The sequence below is a fragment of the Propithecus coquereli genome, unplaced genomic scaffold, assembly GCF_000956105.1.
Source record: "Propithecus coquereli isolate 6110/MARCELLA unplaced genomic scaffold, Pcoq_1.0 Scaffold58, whole genome shotgun sequence".
NCBI lineage: Eukaryota > Metazoa > Chordata > Mammalia > Primates > Indriidae > Propithecus > Propithecus coquereli.
The window spans coordinates 3,636,880-3,664,666 of record NW_012151729.1 but is presented as its reverse complement, the minus strand read 5'-3'; the positions used below and the strand labels follow the sequence as shown (position 1 = coordinate 3,664,666).

Sequence of the window (27,787 nt, the reverse complement as noted above, 5' to 3'; positions counted from 1 at the left end):
TGATTGGAGTGCTTCTCTCAGGTTGCTAGGAGAAGCAAGTGAGCCAACACTCATGGGGCCCTTAGCGTGGAGTCTGGCAGTGCGCTCAGTATGAAGTACCCAGTGAATGTCAGGGAAGGCCACTAAGGCCTGGGGTAGGTGACACAGGCTTGCAGGAAGAGGAAGGATGTGGATGGACTTTGAAGGCGGGTGGGGTCTGGATGGGTGGGGACAGAAAAAGGTGCATCATGAGTGGTGGGGACAGTATGAATAAAGACGCAGAGGTGGGCCTGAGGATGGCATTGGGCATTCGAGCTGTCCCATCCACGTGGCGTGGAGTTCCAGTCCCTGATCCCCTCTGATCCAGGGCACGCTCTACCCTTTACAGCCCGGTGCCTCTCCTTAGAATGCCCTTCCCATCTCGCCAGCCTGCTTGCTCCCCAGGGGCCCGCGCTAGTGATCCCTGCACCCCGGAGCCTCCTCCAGCCCTCCCCGAGGATGAATCACTCACCTCTTCCTCCGCCTCCTTCAGCCTGTGTCCAGAGTGTGGCCAGGCACCTCTGGTATTCCTCTGTGTCAGATCATTCACATATCCACTTCCTCTGCCAGAGCCCGAGCTCCTTAGGGGGGAAGATTGTCTGTCCTCTTCCACGGGGCCTGGGCTGGGAGAGGTGTCAGGAGGTGTTTGTGGCATTGGATGCAGGCTTCTAAAAGAGGAGGCTCAGCACTCCTTGGGAAGAGCACATGAGCCACCCTTGACCTGCTGGTGAAGAACTTGTCCCGGGATAGAGGGTTGGGGCAGAAGGTGCGGAATGCAAGTGGGCCAGGAAGCTCTGCGCGTCCTTCCAGCTCTCACGTGCTGGGGTAGCAGGCTCCGGAAGGGGACGGTTCTCCCCACATTCATAACAAGGGCCTCCTCCTTTCCCTTTCTCAAAGTGAGAGTGTCTGCCGGTGCTGAAGGGGACAGCTCCCAGCGCAGCTCAGCAGAGCCAGCTTTAAGGGCTGGAAACACTCTCCCTAACATCAGAATCACCCAGGGAGCTTTTAAAAACCTCACACAGGGGCCCCGCCCTAGACCAATTAAATCACCATCCGAGGAAGGGGCTCCAGCATCAGTATTTTTTAAAAGCTCCCAGGAATGTCTAAAATGTAGCCTGAGCGGAGACCACTGGGCTAGAAGACACTGCCCTAGGCCCCTGCACTGGGTCAGGGAAGGAGCTGAAGAAGGAAGATTCTGACCCTGGGCTCAAGGAGTTCGGAGTATAGACAGCCATTCATCCAACAAATATTTATTGACAGTGTATTCCGTATGTCAGGTACTGTTCTAGGTGCCTGCAGCATGTCAGTGAACAAAACACAGACCCCTGCCCTCTCGCAACTCGCATTCTTGCGTGAGGAGCCAGACCCTTAAATGACACAAATGAAAATAAATGATGCTGTGTGTTAGAAGGCAATCGGGCTAAGGGAAATAGTAAAAGGAGAGCCGAGTAAGGGGGATTGGGAGCTAGAGCGCGGGGCGAGGTGCAGTTTGAAATAGGGGGGATCAGAGTCGGTCTCGTTGAATATGTGACATTTCAGCAAAAGCTAGAAGTAGGTGAGGGAGTTATTTTATGAGAAAGAAGAACATTCTGGGCAGAGGGAACAGCCAGTGCCGGGGCCCTAACCCAGGAGTGGGCCTGGTGTGTTTGGGGACAGCAGGAGGTGAGTGTGGCTAGGGTCACATGAATGCAGCAAAGATGAAGAGGAGATGATGAAGGCAAAGGAGAGGGGCACCAGATCATGGTATGCGATGGGCACGTGCAAAGATCACTGCGATAGTGCAAGTGCCAGGCGCGCGAGCACTTCTGCGTGCCGGCCCCATGCTGAGCGCGTGACCCAAGTTCTCTCATCCGCCCTCGCTGTATCTGTGATGCAGGGGTCAGGATGCTCCCATTTTCCAGAAGAGGAAGTTGAGGCTCAGGAGGGATTAAGTAACTTGTCCAACGTCACACAGTCATGTCTCCCTGGCTCTAAAACCTTCCTGCTTAAACATCTTTCTGTCACAAATGACCAATGCACAGGACTGGCATCAGGGGCCCTGAGAACCCCAGAAAGAGAGGAGGCTCCAGCCAGTCTATAGAGGAGGAGAGGAGAGAGGCCTTGGTCTCCTTTGAGTCCACTTGTGGACACTCGATTTGAGGTTGAGACTACTACTCCTTTAGATCAAGCCTCATAACAAACATTTTTGAACACAGCAGAGAAACCCAACTAGAGAATCGATAGTAGCTGCTGCCTCCAACACAGAGAGGACAGGTGATTCTACAGCGCATCTTCCCCGGGTCGTTACCGTGGAAGGAGCAGAGAACTCCCTCCTAGGCAAGTGATTTTCAACACCCACTTGGGTAAAACGAATATGAACAAGTTAACAGCCTAAGAAAAGAAGAAGGTCACATAGGGGGCCTAACAACCAAATGTGATTGTGGGTGCTGCTTAGATCCTTTTTCAGACAAACCGTCTGTAAAAGGACATCTTCAAGACAGGAATTTTACAATGGAGAGGTAGTAGGGAATTCTGAGCAGTTATTGCTAATTTTCCTTAGGCTTGCTTGGGCCTTGTGGTTAGTGAGAAAATACCCAGTATGTTTTGGGATACGCACTGAGTAAGCAGGAATGAATTGACACAATGTCTAGGCTTTGCTGTAACATATTTCAGCAAAGAAAATAAATGAAGCAAATGTGGCAAACTCTTGATAATTATGGGTAATGGACTGTACTATTATGGGTAATGTGCACTGTACTATTTTCTCTCTTTTGTGCATTTTTTAAGTATCTCCTAATAGACTCATTGATGAATTTTTTCAATGGGGTTGACCAAGAGGGGTGGTGGGAATATAGACACTGGGGTCAGAAGACCCACATTTTGGTCTCAGCTCTGCTGCTCCTGCCTCCTTCCTTCCTCTTTCCCTCCTTCCCTCCCACTCTCCCTCTTGGGCAAGTTCGTCATTTTAATTCTCTGAGTTTGGGTTTCCTTCTCTCTCAATCGGATAAAAAATAACTCCTGGTTTTCAGAGTGGTCAGAAAGATGAAATGAGAAAAATGAGGGTGAAACAGCAGTTTTGAACTATTGAGCATAATACAACACAAGGAATTTTTAGTGTTATTCGATACCGTTAAGTATGGAAAAATCAACTCAAAGTCACCAGCAGCCAATGATATCTAACAAAAAATTATCGGAGTTACCTTTTCTTTACATTTCTGAATGTGTAGCTAAAATATGAGTTCGCAGTGGCAACAGGCCAGAGAACTGGCTAATTACCGTGCAGCTGTGTACATAATCCTCATCGAATTTCCTCCAACACTCAATTAGCTGATATAATTGCTACCAACAGGTCAGCTCCATGAATCCAGTAGTTTGCAGGTTGGCTATATGCCATATAGTTCTCTTTTTAAACTTAATTTTCAATTTCATTTTGAAAACTTTCAGCCCTCCAGAAAAGTTGCAAGAACTGTAAAATGAACATCCAACCACCCTTCACTACATGCAACTAATTGTTATCATCTTGCCACCATTTAAGTGCCATATATTTCCAACTCTAAAACCTTTTGACAGTGTATCACCCTTTTAAGGCTGCTTAGAAGGGAGAAAAGGAAGGAGGGCAGAAAGGGGGAGAGCCCTGCTTTGGAATGCAGAGCAGTGTTGGATCAGATGGCATTCTTGTTTTTATAGAAGAAAGAGGTAAAAGGACATTTCAGTGGGTCGAGAAATAATGTCCAGTAATTTTTTGTCACTGGCTGGCCTGATGAACAGCCTTCATGATCATTTGTAAAAATATTAATAAGAGGAAATAAACCTTAAAATCTCAGATATGCCTCCCTTCTCTCCCAAAGAGGACTGAAATAGCATTAATCCATACACACTTCCGGACACAAACGCATGGAGCAGGTGTGCAGAAAGGTAAGGTCAGCCAGGGTGCACCGAGGGGGGTTTAGGTGGAGCGCAAGTCCCACCTGAGCCATGGGCAAGGGAGGCCTCTCCAGCCAGATCAGCTCCAGGGGCCCCTCCAGGGAAACATTCAGCCATTCAACAAACATTCATTGCACACCTGCCTGGGTCGGACACTGTGCCAGGCACAGGGCACCCAGAGGGAACATGCAGTGCCTGCTCCCACCCACAGTCTACCCCTCACACCCTCACGCTGTTCTCTCTCTGTCCCCCTCATCTCCTCAGCGCCACCTGTCCCAGGAAGAGTTCTACCAAGTCTTCGGCATGACCATCTCCGAGTTCGACCGGCTGGCCCTCTGGAAGAGGAATGAACTGAAGAAGCAAGCCCGGCTGTTCTAGGCAGAGGCTCTATAAATATATATGCATTTATATAAAGATATATGTAAAGCGTCTATACTGAAGCTCGGTGTAACCCTCTCTTGTGTAATGGGCCACACCGCCTGCCGTGAGACTCGCTTTTCTGCACCGTCGGGCAAGCCCACGTCATCGAGATATTTTTATGCTCCTTACTTTCTCTTTTCTAAGTGCTGTGGGATCTGGGAAGGGATTTGAGGGGACTCCATCCTTTTACGGGGGACCCTTTTTATACTGAAACACCTGTCCTAGTTGAGTCCCCCAAGGTCCAACTCTCTTTCCTAAAGAAGGTGCCTGAAGAATCTCTCTTCTCTCTGCTTCTGGGCCCTTTTACCAAGTCACCAGGGCTCACGGTGACCATGTGGCTGTCACACCTTATTGGCCCCAGAGGGGCCCTCCCATGGGAAGATCCGTGGCGATCTTCCAAAATCACTGAGCGCCTTTGAGAGCCCGTAAAGAACTTTCTCAACACCCCCAGTTAGGAGCTCAGTGCTCTCTGGGGACGATGCAGTTAGAAGTAGGAGCCTCAAACCCACTCATTACACCAGTAAACAGATGTGGATAGGGCCTAGGCCTCTCCTCAGCTCTTCCACCCTCCTCCTCTGCCCTGCTTTGTAACCTCTCCCTTATCCAAACCTAGGACTTACCGTTAGGAAAAGAAAAAAGGCGCTTCTCTTCCCTCCACCACTCCCAATTGGCCCCTTTGCTTGCCTGCATCTGGGGAGCCAGAGGAAGGGAGCGGGAGGCAGAGCAGGGCCCTGTTAGAATCACAGCTGCAGGACCTCTGGGACGCTCCTCTCTCCCTCACTGCTCCCAGCACCTCCTGACCCTGCCCCCTTGCAAGGAGAGGCCCATTACTGCAGCCTGTATTCTTCAGCCTTATTACAATCTATGTGCCTGACAACTCAACGCTCCACAGGGCTCCCCCACTGCAGCTCCAACCGAACAACTAGACAGACGGCTCTACCCACCCCTCTAGAGGTAAGGTAGGCCATGTCCCAAGGAAATGTTCTTGGTCTACATCTCTGGTCCTTGGGCTGGCAGGGCAACCGTTCTGGACCCCCACCAATCCTGAGCTCCTGCTGCAAATGTGGCCATGTTTCATGGGGGAAACTTCTGGAAGAGTGGCTGAGATTCTGAGATTCCAAAAGGAAGTGTTGGCCAACACCGCTCAAGGTCATCCTGGATTTCCCAGTGGCTGCCTCTCCTGCCTCCTTGCCTTCTGCAACAGGGGTGAAAGCTTGACCTTCTCTCTTCCCCTCTCCAAACTTTCAACTCTGAGTTGGTGTTTGGTGGGGGCTGGTTCCTTCTTGGAGATGCCCTGAGTCGAACCACTTTGAGGCCATGGAGGAGGGATGAAGAAGTGGAAATGACAATTATGATTCTCAAGAGGCCGGTGACGTGACGTGGCAAATGTAGAACTGACTTAAATTCCACAAACCCTCACTGAGCACCTGCTGAATACTGAGCACCTGCTGAATACTGAGCACCTGCTGAATACTGAGCACTGGATGGGGGAGGGGGAGGGGAGCACTGGGATGAATCCACAGGGGCTCTGGTCTTGGGGACATGCCCACTAATAGTGGGTGTCATGAGGCATGTACCCAAGCATAGTGGACGTAAGGCAGAAAGTGATCGGAGAAGGCACGAGGAAGTGTGTGTGACGTTAAGGAAAAGGCGTGTGCAGTCGGAGCAGACCGAGGAAAGCTTTCTGGAAGAGATTGCATCTGAGCAAAATTCAGGAAGGATCTTTGTAAACTGTGGGAGACTCTAAGTTTAAAGGTGGTAGGTGAGGGGCCGGAAGGGAAGTCTGATGTGCTCTCATTTACAATGTCAGCCCTCCCTGCACTTTCTCTTTTTGGCCAATGTCTTCCGACTTTCCCTGACCCTTTATAAATGTCCCCAGCCAGACACAATCCTTGAAACTGCCTCATTATCACTAATTGAGAACTTGGCGAGATTGGAGGGCTTTTGTTATTGTTGTTGGATATTTTTGTTTCCCATAAAAGCACATCATTTCAACCCAAACCTGTGTCCTTCTGTTGCTTCTAGCGTGAGCGGAATGACCGACGTGGGAAGAGGCTGAAGCTTGCACGTTTTTCAAAATGAACGCACTGAGAGAGCAGCCACTCCTTTGGCCCCAGCTTCTCCTGGTGTCAAATGAGAAAGTTCAACACAGTAAACGTCACTCAGATTGTTTTCTGCATAATGCAGGGTCCCTCAAGATGGTAGAGGATGTTCCAACAAAAAATAAATTTCCGAGATCAAAAATAATAGTAATAATAATAGTTCCTCATTATTAAGCACCAACAATGTGCCAAATTCTACGTGAGGACTTGACACCCATCATCTCAGTTAAGCTTCTGTAATTACCCAGGAGGGAGCCATTGTTAATATCTGCATTTCACAGATGGTAAACAGCCTTCGAGAAGACACATAATTAACCCTGGTAGAGCCAGGAGTCAATTCCAGCCTGTCTGACTGGGAGAGACCAGTTTATCACTCTTATCAGGCAGGCTCCTTTCAGCTGCAAGTACAGAGCGCCTGGTGGCTAAGCAATGAGAACGCGTGCTGTCTTGCACAACCAGAAGTCCAAGGTGCAGAGTTGGTACATCCAGCAGCTCAGGTTCTTGGCATCTCTGCACTCCACCATCCTCACTATGCTGGCTTTTGTCCTTAGCCAACGTGTTCCCTCATGTTTACAAGAGGCTGCTGCAGCTCCAGGCATCATGTCCTTACACAAGCACATCAGAAAAGAGGAAAGAAAGTTCCCTTTGCATGTCTATTGTAGTCAGGACAACTTTTCCAGAAGTCCTCTGTAGACTTCTACTCAGATCCCACACTGGCCAGGACTAGGGAATGTATCCACGTCCTTGCTGCAATGAAAGCTGGGAAATTGAGCATTTGGCGTGTTCAGCCTGGACAGGAGGAGGCAGGCCCCCTGCCAACAAGGAAGAAGAGAGCCAGGCAGAAGAGCAGTGGCGTCTAGGAGAGTGAGCCCGTGTCTCTGCCACAACCACTGTGCCATGAAAGAACCCATGGCATCCTGTCCCTTGTAGACTCGTAATGCATATTGCCAAAAGTCCTGGGAAGTCCTGCCATACCTTCGTTTAATGCAATATTTCATAAGCTATTATAATTTGACATAAACTCTGTTTAAGAAATGCTGGACTTACTATATTGCATCTATTCTAAGATGTACACTTTTTTCACATTTTGGCATCTCTGAAGATGAGATGTGGCTTAAAATTAAAAGTAGCTCCTTCCCTGACCTCTCATTCTGTAAGTCTGCAACAAGAACCAATTCTGTCATCCCTCCTCGCAGCCTCTGCAGATGGGAGGCTCAAATGCACAAAATGATACTGAAGAATGTGCCTTGGTTTCCTGCCTACACGTGCACCCGACACGTATTCACTTATTGCATCGGCTGCCAGTCAGGGTCACTGAGGATACGAGGGTGTGGAAGGCAAGTGTGAGGTCTCCTGGTGTACTCTGGTCTAGAGGAGAAGCAAATTATAAACAAGTCAACAGAAAAAGAGATGACACACAAAGATGATAAATAGTGAAAAAGGAACTTACTTCCTATGCCTCCTGAAGGATGAAAACCAAGTACCCAGGGAAAGGTGGGGATGGAAGCATTGTAGGCACAGGGAACAGTGTATGCAAAGGCCCTGGGGTGGGCAAGAGCTTGGCTTACTTGAGGAACAAAGAATATCAGTGAGGAGGGAGGGGAGCGAGGGAAGGGGAGAATGAGACTAGAAGAAGTGGAGGACAAGCAAGGGCTGGAACACGCAGAGGGTCTAGAAGGACAGCTCTCATCCACTCAGGCTTTGTGGAGACTGCCTGGCTTGCTCTGTGGTTGTTGACATGCTGGATGTAGGGAGAATTGCTCCAAGCCTTGTCACTCGCAGTGTTGTTCCCAGCCAGGAGCATCGGCATCATCCAGGAACTTGTGCGAAATGCAGAACGGCAGGCCCCACCCTGACCTTCCATCAGCATCTATACATTAATAAGATCCCCAGGTGATTCACACACATAGTGAAGTTTGAGAAACGCTGCTCTGAACCGTCTTCCTTTCATGCACGGACAAGACAATATTTTGTTCACACTGTCTGAAGTTTGGAAGGGGCTCCTTCCCCACGCACATAACGCTTTGGACACTGGAGGGCAACCTTTCATTCATAAAGCAGAACGCAGCTTTGGGGGCCACAGAAATCACAGAAGATTAGAGCTTAAAGCCAATACAGTGGCCACACTTTGCAGCCATGAAACAGGCCAACTGAGCATTTGGGCACATCAGAACCAGAAGCCAGCTCTTCTGTGCCTGGAGCCCCCGTCCTCGCCAGGCACCCGGCGCAGAAACACGGGCACAGGCTGTGGAAGGTGTCAGCAGCTACAGTTGGCCTCTGAACAGAGCCAAATGTGGAGGAGAAGGGCTGTTACTCAGCACCGTTAGCAAAATTCATGGGGGAAAAAGCCCTGCTAAAATTAATAGCAATTAATATCACAGAATTATGCCAACTCCATTAATGCCCCGTGTGAAATTGAGTTTTAAATGTATCGTTCCACATCAGACTTGGAGTTGCTAAAAGTCTTCACCCCGGAGTGAGACTCGAGATCAGTGAAATACACAGGCTGTGCGGATGACATGTGCCCTGGCCTGCTCCAATGTGACTGGCACAGAGACACAGACAAGGGAAACCAAAGCCAGGACTAACCGCCCGTGAATAGTCCTCAGCGCAAATTAGGGCCAAGTATGTGGATAAATCAGGTTAAAAAATGACATTTATGGCCATGACCAGAAGTGTTTCCTTCTGGGTGGAGAACTTTCCCAGTGTTCCTCCGAGTTCAGCCACCCAAACGCCACCTGCAGCTTGTGGTCAAGTGATTTATTTACTGAATGCATTTCCATCATGTTATTCTGTCCACTGACTCATAACTGATGCTTCTATCTTAATATCCATGGAAGTATGGCTTATATGTTTTGAATCCAAATTCAGATAAATTCACAACTCTTCAAAGATGTTTGTCTGTGTAACATCTAAACTTGTCTCACATTTTCACCAATTGTCTGAATGCCACACTTTGGGAACACTGTTCTGTTTGATGCAAGCGGGAGGAGAGAAGGTGACTCGTATTTCCTCAGTGTCCTCGTGATGACTGGTTTTGGGGAAGCCAAAGGGAAGCAACATGAAGATGCTGCAGACGGAAGAAAACAGGAGATTCTTTGACAATCAGGCAGGGTTTAGCGGACCACGGCCCGCACAGACAGCCCAGGGTCTCCTCTACCAGTGATCGGTTCCTGGGCGGGGGAGGGGACAAACAGACAGATGTCGCTAGACCTTGCTAAGGTCCTCACTGGATATAGTTTCTTACTTTCCCTGCTGCTCTAGTTGTAAAGCCTTTGCCTCCGTGGATGCTGCCATGAGCTACGGCCAGGACATTAGCGTCATGGGTAAGGGCGCACTGCCAGACTCAGCCTCCTAGAGAGCAAATCTCAGCCTCAACATTCGGTGGCTGGAAGGTGTGCCCCATTTCACATTTTGATGCCCTAACAACCTAGTACCTCTGAATGTGACTCCATTTGGAAATAGGGCTTTTAAAGAGGTGATTAAGACAAAACGAAGCCGTTAGGGTGGCCCATAGTCCAATCTGACCGGTGTCCTTACAAGAGGAGACTTGGACACACAGAGACACCGGGGCACGTGCACAGAGGGACGACCATGTGAAGAGGCAGCAAGAGGTGGCCATCCACAAGCGGGGCAGAGAGGAAACCAGCGCCGCTGCACGGTGACCTTGGGCCTCCAGCCCCCAGAACTATGAAAAAATAAATTTATGTTGTTTCAGCCACGTGGTCTGTGGCATTCTTTAGTTTAGAAAACTAATACACCGGATGAAACTGGACTTGCAAAATAGAACTAGCATCTCTTATTTGATAGAATGATGTAGTTTTAGGTGCAGTACGGGCTGCAGGGAAGGTGTGCGTTTGACTGCTCAGAAACGCCCTCGTTCTCAGATATGAGGTTTAGCCAGACTATGAGCGCCCCCTCTCGACCATTTCTGGAACTGCAGGGGGAGAGGCATGCCTTTCTCACCTGGAATCTTCAGGTAGGTATAAGGGCATTCAAGCCAGGAGCTGTGTGGCCTTCTTTGACACCAATTGGCAGAAACCACCTAAAGATGAAGACCAAACAGAGGAAGGTGGAATCGGGAGATGGAGAGAAAGTAGCAACAGCTGTGTTTGCATTCCTGCATCCACGGTTGCTTTAAAGCCAGCTTCACCCCTTCAACCACCCAGTTACCCTTTGAGCTTTTGGGTTAAAGCTGGTTGGCGTTGTGATTCTGTCGCTTGCCACCAAAGGAGTCATGAAAAATACACTGGCTCCCAGAGTGAATTCATATTGTTGGTGGAATGGCAAATGTGTTCATTTGCTGTCCGTGTGTGGCTGAGTGACCAGAGATTAAACGGTGCAGGCATCTGTCCCCATCAGAGCCTGCAACGGGACATGGAAATCACTAGGGAACAGGTATGAAGGCGTAAACGCCTGCCCCAGTCAGCCATTGAAAAGCACTTGTAGGGCCCAGACCAAGAGCCTTCTGGTTTTCCAAAGCCCCCTGTGGATAAAGAATTCCTTGTCACACAAGAACTGTGACTGCCTTCCTAACACACAGGGTCTTTCCCACCTGGGTCAGGACAAATTGTCCATCTGGCCGAAGAAATTTGTCCTTCTGACAAAATAACAGCACTATTTAATTTTTTAAAACATGCACACAAAATGTTGCTCCTTAGCAGACTCTGTGGAAATCAGGAGCTGGAAGCCCGGCATCCTCCCACACAGGAGCATTGGGCATTCCTGCAGGGAAGGAGGGCTGGCAGAATCCGTCCCATTTCCTGTGGTTGGATTTATATCAAACTCCCTGCAGGGGGCAGCCTGGGTATGTGGCCGCGATCTCAGCATTCCTTAATATTTTTCCATAAGCATCTGACAAGTTCTTCAGAGGAAACCCACACTAATTACATAATTACTAACACTTCTGATGATGGGTCAGGCACTGTGCTGAGCACCTTTAATCTCATTTAATCCTCTGGGCACTACCTTTATCCTCATTTTACAGATAAGCAAACTGAACCCTTGATAAATAATTCATCCCAGTTTTCACAGCCATATGTGGCGAAGCCTGAACTTGAACTCAGAGATGTCTCACCCGAAGCCCATGCACTTGGTCACTGTACAACAACTACCTCCCTAACTAAAGTGCCAACTGGCACTTGGAGAACGCTTGCTATTTATATGTGCAGGCGTGGCGCCAGTCACTCCACACACACGGTCGCACTGAAGCCTCACCGCCACCGTGAGGGGGAGGTGGTTGTAGCCCTGACTTTTAGATGAGGAATCTGAGGTTCAGAGAGGTTGGAGATCATGCCCTTGGCTGTGCAGAGGCACGGCTGGGTATCAAACTTAGGTCGACCTCATTGGTCAAGTCTTGTTCTTCACCCATGTGTCCGACAAATTGAACAAAGCAGCTCAGGTGACCTCGAGTCTGAAGCCCTGGGTGCCAATTCTCCTGGTTCTGCCTCTAAGGCCGGCATGGTGTGATTTCAGACAAAATTTCTCCTCTCACTTGGCCTCAGTTTCCCCATCTGACAAATGAGGGGATTAGACTGGCTAATGTGTCAGGCTCCTTTCAGTCCTAAAGTTTTTCTAGTTTCAGGTTATATAGTCAACTTTGGGCCTCTGCAGCCTGCGGTACAGATGTGAAGTTGGGGCATGCAGCCCAGCCCTTCTGAAGAGTGAGTCCATGCTGTAGCATTAGGGGTTGGGTGTCCACCTTGGCCCTCAGCGTGGGGGCTCCCAGCAGGACAGACCCTCCAGAAGTCTTCACACGTTCATAATTTCCCACATGGGCAGCCTGTAAGCCAGATTAAGCCCACAGGGGCGTTTAGTTAACTCTTGCAATGTTTTAAAACAATTGCAATTGATTTCTAAATAGAGATTTTACACTAAGATCTGGATTTCTGGGTTTTTCTGAAAAATCTGAAGATCTGGCCATTCTAGGCCCAAGTTCACTGGTTACTGGCCCTTCCAGTGGGGCAAGAGAGCTCTGCTTTGCCGCCACCTCCATGGCCCCCTTGCCTCCCTGGCCCTGCAAGTGCTTCTGCACACGAGCCTTGCTTAAAGAGCCTAGATCCTCTTTTCCTGGAAGGACCCAAAGGGAGGAGGCAGGCTTCATGCAACATTTGGGCATGAAAACAAAAGCTCCTTCTCCTGCAGACACAACCCGTGGGTTTGGCTCTGTTGACTGTGGAAGCTGAGCCCTGTGGCCTGGGCACAGGTAGGAGCCCCATGCCCTGGAGCAGAAACCTGAAAGTGCTCAGGAAGGAGGAGTTTTCATCCATCCATGAAAGTCTTTCTCTTTCTGCCAGAAACTACCCCTCAGATCTCTATCTGCTTTCCGGGGCCCAGGGTGGACCAGCAGGCTTGTGTCATTTCCCTGGATAGAGGCTATAATGGTGACATTGTGCTGGGTGGAACAAGAGAGGTTTTCTTCTGGCAGCCAGCTTCGGGCAGACACCCGAGCAGGGGGCTCTGGGGCTTCCCCTGCACAAAGGAGCATGGGCGAGGGGCCCTGAGCCAAGGAGAAGCTGCATGTCCACAGCAGCACACACGGGGCTGGGAAGCACAAAAGCATTTCTCGCAGAATGCCTCATTGCAATTTCCTTTCCCTCTGCAAATAAATAAGCAAATAAAACAATCCCAGAGAACAAATAGAACCCCCAGGACACGTGAATAGAAGCCAATAATGGCAGGCCTTGCCAGTCCTTGAGCATTTATTCACTGACTCACTCCACAAATATTTATTACCACTTACTAGGTATTGGGCCCTGTGCTAGGCTCTAGGGATCTAGCAATGGGTAAAACACAGCAGCCATCTGCACAGCATTTGCAATGGTGGGGGCGGCATGGCAGGGATGGGTAAGGAGAGAAGCAAATAGGAAAATCATGCACTGATGACCCAGTGGCAGAACTGAGATTCACACAGCGACAGATTCAGTTCAAGAACCCAGATCTGAGCACCCAGCTGTTGTTTTTCTTACTCTTCCAACAGTCTCCCGAGATCACTGCGGTCTCAGCATAGAAGACACCCAGAACACCACAATAAGAACTTTGGATTCTCCACTGAGGGCAAAGAGAATCATGAAATATTTTTAAGGCGGAAGTGACATGGTCTGATAGGGATCATGGAACGGTCACTCTGGTGGCCATGGTGGGAGCAGACCCTGGAGGCACGGTGACAGGTTAGAAGGCTAGAGTATGTTTCTCTCCCCAGGACAAAGAGCCCTAAGCCTCCAAATTTTTCTTTCCCAGGGTTTCCCAGTTCCACCTGATAAGCTAAGAATGAGACGGGGGAGTATCATTTGTTTTCACAAGACCAGGAGCAAAAGGGAGTTGAAAGCTTTCTTCCTGGTATTGTTCACTGGGACAGAACTTGATATCTTTTTACAGAGCTGGAGCTCTCCACATAGAATTCTTTAGAAACACGCCAGGCAAACCTAGAAAACTTGGTATTGAGCAAGAAGGAAAGAAAAGACAAGAGGCAGGTCCTACAAATCCTTGCCAGAGAGTTGCACGCAAAGAGAATGGTAAGAAGAAAAGCAAAGCAGACACAACAACCTCCATTCCCATCCTTGTCCCGATGCTCACCACCTGATAGCTCACAATCCAGCCAACACAGACTGCTTTGTAGACACATCCTGCTGTTTTCTGTCTCTCTGCCTTCGCTCTCACTGTTTTCTTTGCCCATAATGTTATCTCCTCATTGTCTGTTCAAATCTTACGCAGCTCACTTGCCGCCTCTTCCAAATGTCTATTATCTAGTACCGCCTCCATGATCAGTGAGAAATTCTTGCTTTGTCTCAATGAACACCAGGAGAACTTTATTTCTCCTCCAGTACTTCTCATATAATTATTTGTATTAAAATTATTTTGTACACATCTATATCCTCTACTGGAGTGTAGATTCCTTGAGGATGGGAATCATTCCTACTTAGCTTTTGTTCTTCCAATAGGAACTTGTACGGAGTGCAATTAATATTGCCTAAGTGAACTGATGGACAGTGGGGATAGTTTTTATGATGAATATAGAACTCACTAAAGGAACAGTACAGAAAAAAATATACAGTTATCCCCTATCCAAAACCCACAAATAACTTTCTCATCCATCTCATTTAGTTATTCTGACAGCAACCAAGCTGTAGTCAATTTAGCCAACATTGCCACCTAGTGGACATTATGGGTAGTTTTCTAAACCAGAGCTACCATACCTTCCCCACAATTTCTTTTTGTTAATTCTGAGAACTGTTCCGGACCAGGCACAGAGGCTCAGGCCTATAATCCTAGCACTTTGGGAGACCGAGGCGGGAGGATCACTTGAGGCCAGGCATTCGAGACCAGCCTGAGAAAGAGCAAGACCCAGTCCCTACAAAAAAATAGAAAAATCAGCTAGGCATAGTGGCATGCACCTGTAATCCCAGTTACTTAGGAGACTGAGGCAGGAGAATCCCTTGAGCCCAGGAGTTTGAGGTTGCAATGAGCTATGAAGGCTCCACTGCACTCTAGCCTGGGGTACAGAGTAAGGTCCCATGTAAAAAAACAAAATGAAACAAAAAAACTATAGGGACTGTGTTCTCCCATTTCTATTTTTTTCCCAGACCACAGTTCAGTTAATTCCACTCCATAAATTATTCTATGGGCACATATAAATTCTCCTTAGCCTTTTTGACTTATTTGTCCCAATTCTCTGAATATACTTCCAAAGTCCTTGAAAATTTCTGAAAGTTCTCTAAAAGAATTTCTACGAAATCCTCCATCTGTTTTTGCAATAACAATGTTTCATAATTTTTTTCAATTATTTCAAATGAAATATGATTGTAAAAGACTTGGTTAGCTAGCCTGGGAATTTCGCTACAACTTACAGCCTTGTTTCCAAGTGTTTCCCAGTTCAAACAGTGAACTTTTGGAATTTAATCCACTTGTAAATCGTTGATTGGCTGCTTTAGAATTTAAACTGACCTTTCCAAATTGGAAAAGGGGGCAGGAACGAAGAAGGACTAGGAAAATAATAATGGCTCACATGTCCATAGCTATTTATCGTTTATAAAGTGGGTTTGTATCCTCATTTCATTTGCCTTACCGACAGCCCTGTGAGGTCAGTGTGAGGTCTCCCACAGCACAGATGAGTAAGCAAGCCTCATAGACAGAAAGTTGTATACTTAGTGAGCAGGAGAGCAAGAGCTCATATACAAGTTTTCAGACTCAAATCCCATGGTTTTTTTCACTACACCATGTTTCATCTAAGGGTTCACACAAACATACACACACTAAACAAATCACCAATGCAATGTTTTGAAGACAGTGTTAATTTCAACTTGCCCATAAAAACAATGGAAAAAACATTCTCAGCCCAGAAAAGCACACGATGCTTTGTCCCAGGCCCTTTCTTGCACAAGGTGTTCTCAATGTCAGAATGTTCTCAGTAAAGGAGTGGCCTACTCAAAACTGAAAACGGTGGCCTCGCCCATGTTGGGGAGGAAGGGTGTCTGGGAGGACAATTACGCCTGGAGTTCACTTCATGAAGGGTGTTAAATTCGGACATTTGATGCTGTCTATAAATGAGTGAGACCTATTGTCACAGCGAGACACTAACAGTGTGAAGAAGTTGTTCTTCAAACAACTTGAAACTTAAATCCCATTACTGGACCACACTGGTCATTGCAATGTTTTCTATGTCCTGTAATTACCTTGGGAAGAGCACACGCACACTGCACTGTATTTTATATGCTAAAGTGTTCATTTCCTCAATTTTTATCACTCCGTTTTGGCACGTTTTCACGTTTTAACATACAGGGAACCTCAAAAGTGGGAAGTGTCCCAAGCTACTGCCCACTTTCAGCAATTGTCTTTCTGCTTCTCCCAAGTGGTTTTCTTTTTGAATATCTTTGTTGATTATTATTACTATTTCGCTCCGCTTTCACGGCATTGTTGGCATCGCACCAGCACCGCCCCCAGTGCACCGTCTGGCGCTGGAAGGAGCTCCGGGAAAGACCAGCGAATGGAGAAGATGAGCCCAGAGCCAGGGAAAGGGTGGCAGCTGCAGGGAAAGGTTTTGATCGCTCTGGGGGGAATCCTCGGCAGTCCGAGCTGGAGCCGGCCAAGAGGCGCGACCGTGCGCCCGCCGCTCGCTAGCCGAGTGCGAGCCAAGCCGAACGGGGCCGCGGTCCGGCGCGGGTGGGCGGCGCGGGCCCGGGAACGAAAGTGCGGAGCGGGGAGTGGGTGCTCCAGGCCCCGGCCGGAGGGCCGCGGAGGGCGTGCGGGGGGCAGGGCGCGGCGCGGGCGTGTGCGGGACTCGGGACTCCGGCCGGCGGCCCAGGGGGCGAGGCGTGCTCGGGTCTATTCCGGGCGCGGCGCGGAGGGGCGGGCGCGGGCGGGGCGGGGGCGCCCGGCGAGCATCCTGTCGGGGGAGGGGACGCGCCGGCGGCGCTGGCCGTGGGGCCGGCCTGAGAGCGCAGCGCCCGCCGCCGCCGCCAGCCGCGCCGGAGCCCCGCGCCCCGGGACCCGAGCCGGCGCCATGGACCGAGGCAGGGGTAAGACGGGCCGCCGCGCCCGCACTCGCCGCTGCGCGGGGCCGGCCAGGGAGAAAGCCGGGAGATCTAAGGGCGGAGAGGAGGAGAAGGAGGCACAGAGGCGGGCGGCGGGAAGGGGCGCCGGGTGCGGGGACTAGAAGACGCGGTGCTGTGTGCACAGGTGCCTCCTGCTGCCGGACAGCCCGGCGCGTGTCAGTCCCTCCTGTCCCGGGGCTGAGTCGCCTCCTGTGTGTGGCATTGGAGTTTTCATACACTCCGATTCGTAACTTCATAAAAGATCCCCCTCGGCACTCCGGGGGACAGCGGGCTCCTCGCACCCCATTCCGCGCAGTAAGGGCAAGATGAGGTTTGCAGGTTACGCTCCCCAAACATCCGACCTGTGAGGCCCCGACTGTGCGCCTGGGAAATGGCACCCGGGGACCGAAGTTTGCAGCTGCCTCGGGCGCTGGAGGGGCGCTGTGAGCAGGCGCGGCGGGAGGGGCGGGCTGGCTCTGTCAGTGATCGGCTGTGACCTTGGCCCAGTGCCTTCTTTGGGCTAGTGACAAAGTTGCACTAGTCGCTAGATGGTCTCCCAGGCACCTTGCTGCTCGGCTCCTTTGAGGGATGAGTGTGTTTGGTAGAAGTTTCACAGAAGCGGAAGGGACTCGCGGACACTGGGATTGATGTGAGCAGAGACAATGGCGCTCCTAGGGGGCAGCGCGCATCTTAAGTAAAGGTTTAGACATTACGATGGGCACGTGCGTGTCTGTAAAGAAATGGCCTGTTGGACATCCTGGCAATGTCAAAGGCTGAAATTGGAATGCCAGGGTCCTAATCTCCAAAGAGATCACGGGTGTGAAGGCGCTTGGTAAACTGGTGAGTGCTGTGCCAACGTGAGAAGCGTAGTTGTTGTTGTTGTTGTTGTTGTTGTTAATACTGGAAATTCCTCCCGCTCCCCATAATAATCTTACCCGTCTTTCCCATCTGCCCATTTGCTGTGCTGGGCCGCTCCCCAGGGGGTGAGGAAGAAGGTGTGAGCAGGGGCATGAAAGAATTGGGAGGCAGGTGGGGGTAGACTCCCCTCACTGCTATCACGAGTAGAGCCAGGCTCAGAGGGCCAGAGGGGACCCCTGGCTTCCAGTTCAACCTCCGCACCTGCCCCTCCCAACACAAAATACTGCATGCGCCTTTCTCTTTAGGGGCCCAGGAGGGCAGGCAGGAAACGGAGGGGGCTTCTGTTTGGTTCTTTGAGAACTGATGCTGTGAGTAAAGCAGTTCTCACCTGTTAACTGACTCACGGACAAGTGTGCAAAGAGTGTACACACCCCTCAGGGAGGAAAAACAAAAAAAAGAGAAGAGGCACCTCTCATGTCCCTCAGTCCTACTGTCCCCACCCCCCACATCACACATCTAAAGCAAAGAGGACCATCCCCTACCCTCTCACCCCCCTGGCAGTTGTCAAATACCACCCTGTCTGGTCCCCAGTACACAAATCCATACCTAGGCGTATCCAGACTTTTGGGAAGTAGACTGTCCTCTTAAGACAGAGGGTGACAATAATTCACTTAAATTAAATGCTGATTACCACCGCCTCCACTTCTGGAGGCCGTCCCCAGAGGACTCCTCCCAGGAAGCTGGATTTACGGGGAAATCTCTCCATGTTCAGAACATTCGAGGGCTCTGGCCCTCTCCCCTGCTGCATGCTTTTGTAGCCTACTTTCTTCCTTCGCAGTTCTTGTCACAATTCTGGAGAGTTAGTTACCTGCCTACCTGTTTAGTGTCTGCCTCCCCTGGCTGGAAGGAAGCTTCAGGAAGGCAGGGAGTGGATCTAGTGTGATCAGTCTGCTGGCGCGGTTCCTGGGACATAGTAGGAGCTCACTAGCAGTGCTTTAATTAGCAATATACAACACACGTTATAGTGCACTTCAAGTTGATTAATTGTAATGTTGATTTTTTTAAAAGAGAATACTCCTAAATCCTCACATCAGAACAGTTCTTTGTGACTTGCAAAGGCCATCTCAAAATGCAAGTACAGTGTCCACATGGCTGAGGCGCATAAGACCAGTTTGTCTGTCTAGATCCTCGGTTTTCTATCCTGATAAATAATTGTAAACATGCCTGTCTTATGAATTAGAATGCAAAATCTGTATGTGTGTCTAAAATAAAACATGAGACTTAAAAAATTATTCCAGCAGGCCTTTCTTGTTGTGCCCTGTCCCCAGGTAGGTATGCATCCTCTTGTGTTGTCAGGGAAGATTTAAGAAGCACAGGTCTCATTTCAACCTCATACCTGCCGTGTGAGGGGTGGGATTGTCATGCCCAGTGGACTGGGGAGGAAACCGTGCTTCAGTATTAATAATAATAACTGAAATCATCAGGTTCTTCCCATGTGCCAGTCTCCATGCTCAGCTTCTTACATGGCTTCTCAGAACAGCCCATGAGAAGGGGGCTATGAGTTCCGTCAGGGTTCTGTCATTAATGTCACTTCACAGGAAAGCAGGCTAAGCAGGTGTATTAGTCAGCTAGAGCTGCCATAACAGAATACCAAAGACTGAGTGGCTTAAAAAGAGAAATTTATTTTCTCACTGTTCTGGGTGGCTCAAAGTCCAAGATCAAAGTGCTGTCAGCGTTAGTTTCTGGGGAGGCCTCTCTTCCTGGCTCGTAAGGTCACCTTCTTGCTGTGTCCTCACATGGCCTCTTCTCTGTGCACACATGGAGAGAGCAAGATCTCTAGTGTCCCTTCCTGTTCTTATAAGGACACCAGCCCTATCAGATTAGGGCCACACCCTTATGACCTCATTTAACCTTAATTACCTCCCTAAAGGCTCTATCTCCAAATACAGTCACATGGGTTAAAGCGTCAACATATGAATTCGGCAGGGGACACGAGTCAGTCCATAACAGCAGGGTTAGGTCACTGACATTAATTGGCACAGTCATCCCTCATGTGAGACACAGAGGTGGGGTTTGAACCCGGCTCTGTCTACATCAAAGTCCGGATCTTAAGCTTGTTGTAGATTGCCTTTGTGGTGGCAGGTGACCTGCCCAAGCCCTAGAGCAGAGCCTAGATGCCAAATCTGCCTGCCCCAGGCCCTGGGCACCTCCATCACACCTGAGTCTCACCGTTCAGAGGTTCCATAGCAATGGCAGCATAAAAGTTTGGCATCAATGTCAAGTGACTTGAGAATGGAAACAAACTTGGGAGGTAGGATTTCTCTTCTAACAGGATATGCATCTTCCCATGAGGAAAAAAGGATTCATGTGATACAGTAACAGACACAGAAACCATGTCTATTATAATGGAATTCCTTCCAGCAAGATTTCCTGGTTCATGAATATCATACAAAGAGAATCAATCTTTGGTGATGGTAACACACAGGTAAACCCCATGACTGTAGACACTACCTTCTACAGGACAATTAACTTTCTATCCTCAGATGAAGATAAATTATGGATACTGATAATACCTACTTCTTGGGGTTGTTGTAAATATTAAATGCATTTTAAGTACCTCAAATAATACCTAGCATATGGGATCCACTCAGTAAATACTGGCTATTGTAATAATTATAATCTTTTTTTATCAGAGTCAACATAATAAAACTGCTTTATAGAACTTCACTTCTTCCATCCACAAGCTGGTCCAACTCTGATGATATTTTTTGAGTCCCTGCTCTGTTTTGAGTCAGACAGCTTTGCTTACCACTGAGACAGAGAACATGTCATAATCTTGTTTGTCTCCTGGAGTTTCTTTATGGTACTTGTCCTTGGAAATCCATCTCTAACCTTCAGTAACTGGACCATTGTCCAAATGACATTTCTGAGTGACTGATAAATATACTAATACATAAGGTGATGTGTCCCTTGTCTCTCACATATTCTGTCTGTTCAAGCCTACTGACTGTACTTATGTCACCCCAATTTTGCTTTTGTGAACTTTCCATTCTCCTTGAACCGTTTTGTCTTTAAAATCTTTTGGCTGAATTTCCTCTGATTTTTAAAATTTGCCTTCTTAATGTCCAAGATTATGTCTGATTTCCCTGGTTCATGTGAAGTGATTGATTTCCCCAAGCTTCCTTTCCTTTCTACTTCACAACTAGTTCTTTTCCAACTACTGCAGTTGAATTCAGCCCAGGATGGGAGTTTCTTTTGCTGCATTCCCTGTTCATGGGGTGATCATATGGTCTACTGGGCAACTCAAGAAATAATCTGACGCTCTGTTTTTCATTGAATGAGATTTTTATTGCTCACGAGATGATGGAAGAGCTCATGCTGAGTGTGTCTTGCCTCTGTTGGACCAGCTTTGAGATCCAGATGAGGAAGGCCACATGTTCCCTCCAGCTTCCACTGGCCAAACAAACTCTTCCTCTAGTGACACCACCCACTTTCTGTCCCCAAGGCTGTGACTTCTTAAGCAGACATACCTCCTCCCTGACATCCAAGTTCATTCCCTACTCCTTCTATCAATAATGGTCTTTTGAAAAGAGCACGTATCCGTATTCTAATCATCTTTTCCATCCAAACCTGTTCCAGGAGGTCATCTTTGTCAGCCTAGGGACTCAGTGGAGCTGAGTGGTTCAGAGAATGGACAGAGTTTGGGTTTTGACTGCAAGTTTCAAGCTGTATGACCTTGGGCAGGTTACTGAATTTCTCTGAACTTCAATGCCTTCGTTTGGAATGTCATGGGAAAAGGCAATGGATGTAGTCTAGTATTCGTATTTCAGCCACATTCTGCAGTGGGTGTGAGTAGTCACGTGGGCCATAGGACTTAACCTTTCTCGGTTCCTACAGAGGCTTCTGCTGGTCACCGGGCACTGCCTCCTTGCAGTCTGGCCTCTCCATTTTCATCAGGGCTTTGTCTGTCTCTCCCTCAAATATCAGTTTCAACTCCCCCTTTTCACGTGGGTGAGCACCCTGCCAAGTAAGTTCCTCCCTCCCCACCCTCTGCCAAGAACCTATCATTACTCCATTCTCATCTTTGGTCCAGAAAAACAATCCTGTTTTTGGATACCATCAGCTTCTCTTACCCTTCTTACTCTTAAAAAAAAAAAAAAAAAGAGGAAAAAAAACAAAAAACTTGCCACTGAACAAAAAAGTGAACCCATCTGTGTGCCCACCCCCCCAGACATTTTCCTCCTCCCTCTCCTGGCCACACTTCTCAAATAAGTGGTCGGCACTCACAGCCTCCTGCTCCTTCCCACATGTTCCTTCCACCTCCTGCAGCCTCGCTTCCGATCACACCCTCTGCTGAGAGCCCTTCTGAAGGATCACAAGTGGCTTCCACTTCCATTGGACCAAAGTCCGATCTTTCACCTCTTCCAAGTCTCAGCTCCTGGACTTCTCTGTAGCTCTGTTGACTCTCTACTTTTTTCTAACGTGGTCTTTCCTATTTTGCGCAGATGGGAAAAGCATGGATTTTGGAGTCAAATAAGTCTAGGTTACATAACCACCCCATCCCTCCAGGAAGCCTTTTCTGCTCTCTCTCTCTGCCTCCATCCCACTGTTATAGGTGCTCAAAGCCTCTGGGCCTCTCCTGCCCTAAGACAAGTTACCCAGCTAAGTAGTTCCCTCAGTCTGTAAAGCAGGAATAATGACACCCAGAGTTGGGAGACTGAATTGCGAGAATATTTGCCCAGCTCCTAGTGCCTGGCCCATAGCAGGTGCTTACTAATCATTATTTCCCATCTTCTCCCATTCCTTTTATCTCCTCACTTGCTCTGTCTTTGTCTTCTTGCTCTACCTTCTTTACGGTCTCTTGCCCCCTCTCCCCCCGAGCTCCCCACCACCTCAGCCCTCTGTCTGTGCTCGTTCCGACAGAGAGCCAAATCCCTCCGTGAGGGCGACTCTCAGATGTCCATCATCAGCCGCGAGCTGGGCTCCCTTCCTGCATTTCCTCCCACCTGTAGTACATTTCCATTCAGAGGTCAACTCAAGCTCGAAGTGACCCAGTCTTGAACCCACTCTTATTCACCACCAAATCAGATGGCCCTTCCTGTTTCTCTTTTTATGATAACAACGCAACCACGTGAGGAGTTATTGAAGGAAATGGGGGTGTTTGCGAATAAGACTAAATTTGAAGGGGGGACATGGGATCAGTTCTCAAACTAGCTGCCCTGTTTAAGAAGTAATAGGAAGTCTCTCCAGATGGGTGTGCAACAGGTCAAACAGAGCCCCATTTGGGCTTGATCAAAGAGAAGCATACGAATTAAAAGAATGTTGGCTGGGTGAATCCTAGCACTCTGGGAGGCTGAGGCAGGAGGATTGATTGAGCTTAGAAGTTCGAGCCCAGCCTGAGCAAGAGTGAGACCCCATCTCTACTAAAAATAGAAAAATCAGTCAGGCATCATGTCACACGCCTGTAGTCCCAGCTACTTGAGAGGCTGAGGCAAGAGGATCACTTAAGCCCAGGATTTCGAGGTAGCAGTGAACTGTGATGACACCACTGCACTCTGCCCAGGGTGACAGAGCAAGACCATGTCTCAAAAAAAAAAAAAAAATGAAAAGAATGTTAAATGATAGACTAGGAGTTGCCCATGGACATAATGAAGCAGAGATTGAGTGGCCACAGGGAAGCCAATGAATGGCTCTTACGGGGACCACATTACTATGTAGGTTAAGGGTTATTGTCATCTAACATTCAGGAGGTTTCCATAGGCATGACGTTTCCACACACCACAGAAAATAGGACTTCTCAGAGTGTATACTTCAACCTACAGCATCCTCTTTTATTTAGATGTATACTATATGATGGAATTTGGGGAGAAGACGGCCTCTGCAGTTAAGGACAGTTATCTAAAACTATTGATCTGATCATGCTTAAACCCTTCAGTGGCTTTGCATTGTTTGTAAGATACAAACTACTGTCCTTGTGGTGGCCCCCAAGCCTGTCCTCTCTGCGCTCTGCCCACTTCACCAGCTCACTTCAGTCCCCTGCCTACCTCTTGTCCTGGGCTCTCCCCACGCTAGCCTTGCTCCTTCCAACCTGAATACTTTGTGCCTTCACCTGGTTCACCCCTGCCCGTCCTTAGCCCTCTGTTCAAACATTACTTCCTCCAGGCAACGTTTCCCAACCTCCTGAGCTACACTCCCTGTTGTAGATGCTCAGAGCACCCAGTACCTCTCACTGGTTGCCATTTTCACAATCACAATGAACTACGGGGTTGAATCAGCTGTTGCTGTGAGCTCTGCGATAGCAGGGCCTTCTTTCCTCACTCACTGCACCTAGTGTAATGCTTGGCACATAGTAGGTGCTCCATAAATGTCTGCTGAGATGATGAATAAATGAAAGCGAGAGTACACAATTCACAGAATGGACATTGGATATAGCCACTTGTAGCTCCAGGATTCTCCACTTCAATGATTCTCATTTTAGGAACAGAAACATAGTCTTCATCATTATCTGTCATTTCCATTGCCTTCATCCTCTATGCAATCAAATCCCAAGTCCTGTTGACAGTTATTGGGAAATGTCCCCTAGATAGCTGCTGCTTCTATATCCTGTCGCCTCCGATAGGAGCTTCCTGTTTCTACTCTCGCCTTCTCCAGCCTGCCTTGAGGACCACTCCCTGTTTGTCTAAAACAGTGGGTCTCAAATGCAGCCAGGCTTACAGTCATCCCCTGTGGAGCCTTCTGAAATTACACCCCCGAAGACCTGATCAGTGAGTCTGGAAGGAGGTTTGGAAAGCTTGCACTTTTCGCAAAGCCCCCAGGTGATTCTCATGTTCTCACGGGTGACAACCACTCTTCTCACACACTGCTTTTGTCGTGACCCTTCACCCTGCTCAAGCGCCTTCCTGGATTCCCTGACGCTTACTCTAGTTCTGCCTTTTACACTTTTCAACGAAGTGAGACTTTAGGGTCTGGGTCTATTATCCGAATTAGCTTTCCGAAAGCATGAAATGTCTCGTTTTATCTTTTAAATGCCATGCAAATTTGTATTATAGTCCCTAATATACTTAATCTCCCTACCCCAAAATATCTTTGTGAAAAGTGGACTTCCAGAGATGTGTTGTGTATGTCTCAGCCTCTCCTTCCCCACCTCTGCCCTGCCCTCCACCACGGACTCCCAGATTTTGTGAACTCCAGCCTCCAATAAATGTCCCAGCACACAGTGCCAGCGTGGAAATGTATCCAGATGTGGAAGCAGAATTCCCACATCCTGGCCCCAGCCCAGATACTTGCTTCTGTGATGTGAGAACATATATTTTCATAACGTTTTTAACTTTTAGGAGCACCTTGACGTTCACCAGTTGTATTCATTTCAGCTTAGCACCAGGGACATTGAGCATCCACAGAGTGCTCCGTGCAGACGCCAGGCAACCTCTCCCCACGGTAACCCTGCAGGTCGCACTTAGCAGTCGTGCACCGGGGGGTTGCTGTGGACGAGGAGGAACCTGTGTAATAGGGAAATTCATCAGGCGGAGAATTTACCACTAAAGTCTTTTCTCTGGGGCCCCTTCCAGCCCTGAGTTTCTCTTCTTAACCCTGGCGACAGCCCTATGAAGTGGGCAGTGGAAACATTTTCCCTATTGGGCAGATGCAAAAACCGAGGTTCCAAAAGATGACTCTGCTCTTTCCCCTTCCTGAAAGAGACCAGCTCAGCATCCCTTCTCTGTGGAAACTTCCTGCCACATCCCCGCTTCTAGCTCCCCTTTGACTTTGGGTTACCACCACCCTACTCAGTCTGAGCTTTTAGAAGATTTTACTGCACTTACTGAAATGTCTCTTCTACATATCTATGAATCCTGAGGTCTGGGACTGTCTTCTGCATGGTAGTCCCAGTGTCTAACACATAGCAAATGCTTAATAGTTACAGTCAAGTGCTACTCAATACTGAGCACTCACCAGGACTCAGTAGATACTGGTATTATCCCCATTTTACAGATGAAGAAACTGGGGCTTAGAAGAATCTATTTATTTACCCAGCCTGACTTGCCTTCAAACCTAAGTTCTTTACCATTGCTCTCCGCTGCTTCTCTGTGAGTGTTGGTGGGTTATTCCCAAGTCAGTTACGTGAGGGGCTTGCTGAGTAAGCCACAGGGGCTCACTAGGTAAAGATTTCAAGGTGGGGACAAGGAGAGTGCTGAGAGGAAGGGGAGGAAAAGGAGAGCTGAACAATTCCAGGGCACAGCCAGGCAGCCCGTGTGTGGTTTTATTTCTTACCCTTCGTGCTTCCCGCTGTGGCCTCGGAGTTCTGGTATTTAGAATTCAAGAAGGTCTCATCCTCCTGGAATTAACCAAGAGGCTGGCCCCGGAGGGCCCAGGCAGGGTTTGTCCTCCCTCTGAAATTTCATTCGGGAATCCCAGCCACACCCCAAGTGCGGGTGGAGGTGCGGCGCTGGCCCGGCGTGATCCTCCTCCCTGGCACAGCTGTCGGGCTGCAGCGGGGGCAGAATGTGGCACCGCATTGCAGTCATACCAGTTCTGGGGAATTCGCGGACAGCCTGCCTCACAGGAGGCATGTCGGGGGCTTTTTATAGCCCTCTAAGAACCTAGAGGAAAACTGATCTCCTGCGAGAGAGAAGTGGAGCACGTGTCTTTTTCGGGCAGCATTCCCTCAGCCCTGCGGTCCCCAAGTGCCTGCGGTTCAATTTAGGGCAAGAGTCACAGCTAAGCGAGCAGCGACGCACACTCGCTGTGGGGAGACGGGGTCCCAGCCCAGGTCCTGGAATCCCCGCTTTGGGCTTCAGCTACTTCACCGTTAAGATGGAACTGTTATGGTGCAAGGACCTCAGCCAGTGGGCCAAATCTGGCCCGCCACTGTTTTTGTAAGTAAAGTTTTGTTGGAACACAGCCACACCCATTCGTTATGTATTGTCTATGGCCACTTTCTCATTATAAGGGCAGAGTCGAAACAGAGGCCATATGTGGCCTGCAAAGCCTAAAATAGGAACTGTCTGGTCCCTTACAGAAAATGTTTGCCCACCCCTAGGTTAGGCTGTAGGGAGACTGGGAGTGTCTGCTCGGAGCCCTGTGGTGAGAAGGATTCTGAGGGTGTGTCCAGACGGAGCGTGTATTCAAGAGTAATATTCAGAGGAACCCCAGAATGCCATTTACCAGTGTTTCCAAATTGCTTTTGGCATCAGAAACCTTTTGCAAACAAAACCTTAAGCAATAGAGCCGCTCTGGTGAAGTAGGAAAGAGAACACCGAGCACGGGCCCCTCCATCCCTCCGGCTCCCAGGGCAGCTCCTGAGGAAGCTGCACAGATCCCACAGGCATCATCAGAAGAGCGTTTGAAAACCACCTATCTAATCCTATGCCCTTCATTTTACAACTGGGGAAACTGAGGCTCAGGGGCAGCATCTTGCCTAAGGTGACATGTTGTCCTCCCATTTGGCTTTGCACAGGACCACTAACGTGATTACGAGGTATCTGCAGAGCACAGACAGCTCTGTTGGGGAGAAAGCCCGTCCCATGGCTTCCCAGGGCCTCAGAGCCGCCACTGGTGCGTGGGCAGCTGTGAAGTGTCCTCGGGGACCCTGCTGCCCACGGGGTGCAGTGCTGGGACTTGGCCAGGACACATTGCTAACACCTACCCGTGCCTCACCACGGCTTAGTTCCAATGTTTGGGAGCCTTTTTGTCTAAGAGCACCAGAGCCAAAAGAAAAAAATAAAAATTAAATTGGACCATATTTTTTTTTAATTTCATTGATACAGAGACACTTTTTTTAAAACTCAGAATATATCTTACAATTGACATATTAATTTATTCATTTCATTCTTTTTTTAAAAAAAAAAAAGCTGTTACTCAATAGATAAAAACATCTCCAAATCAGTGGCATCTTAGAATACAGAAATTATGATAATTTATACTAAAGCTTTCTTTTGAAGATGGAATCAGATTTATTCA

General features: G+C 48.7%; 2 protein-coding genes across 2 annotated transcripts in view; both read left to right on the top strand.

Annotated features, from left to right (window-relative positions):
* The window catches only part of ABLIM3 (actin binding LIM protein family, member 3), a 57,060-nt gene extending 50,721 nt beyond the window's left edge, over positions 1-6,339 (top strand). The window contains exon 19 of the mRNA XM_012658232.1: positions 4,186-6,339. Coding sequence (XP_012513686.1) covers positions 4,186-4,299 — 114 coding nt within the window. The 3' untranslated portion in view covers positions 4,300-6,339. The remainder of the gene's footprint in view (positions 1-4,185) is intronic.
* Positions 6,340-9,738: 3,399 nt separating this feature from the next.
* AFAP1L1 (actin filament associated protein 1-like 1) overlaps positions 9,739-27,787 on the top strand; it is a 64,148-nt gene continuing 46,099 nt past the window's right edge. The window contains exon 1 of the mRNA XM_012658231.1: positions 9,739-9,769. Within this exon, the coding sequence (XP_012513685.1) occupies positions 9,739-9,769 (31 nt within the window). The remainder of the gene's footprint in view (positions 9,770-27,787) is intronic.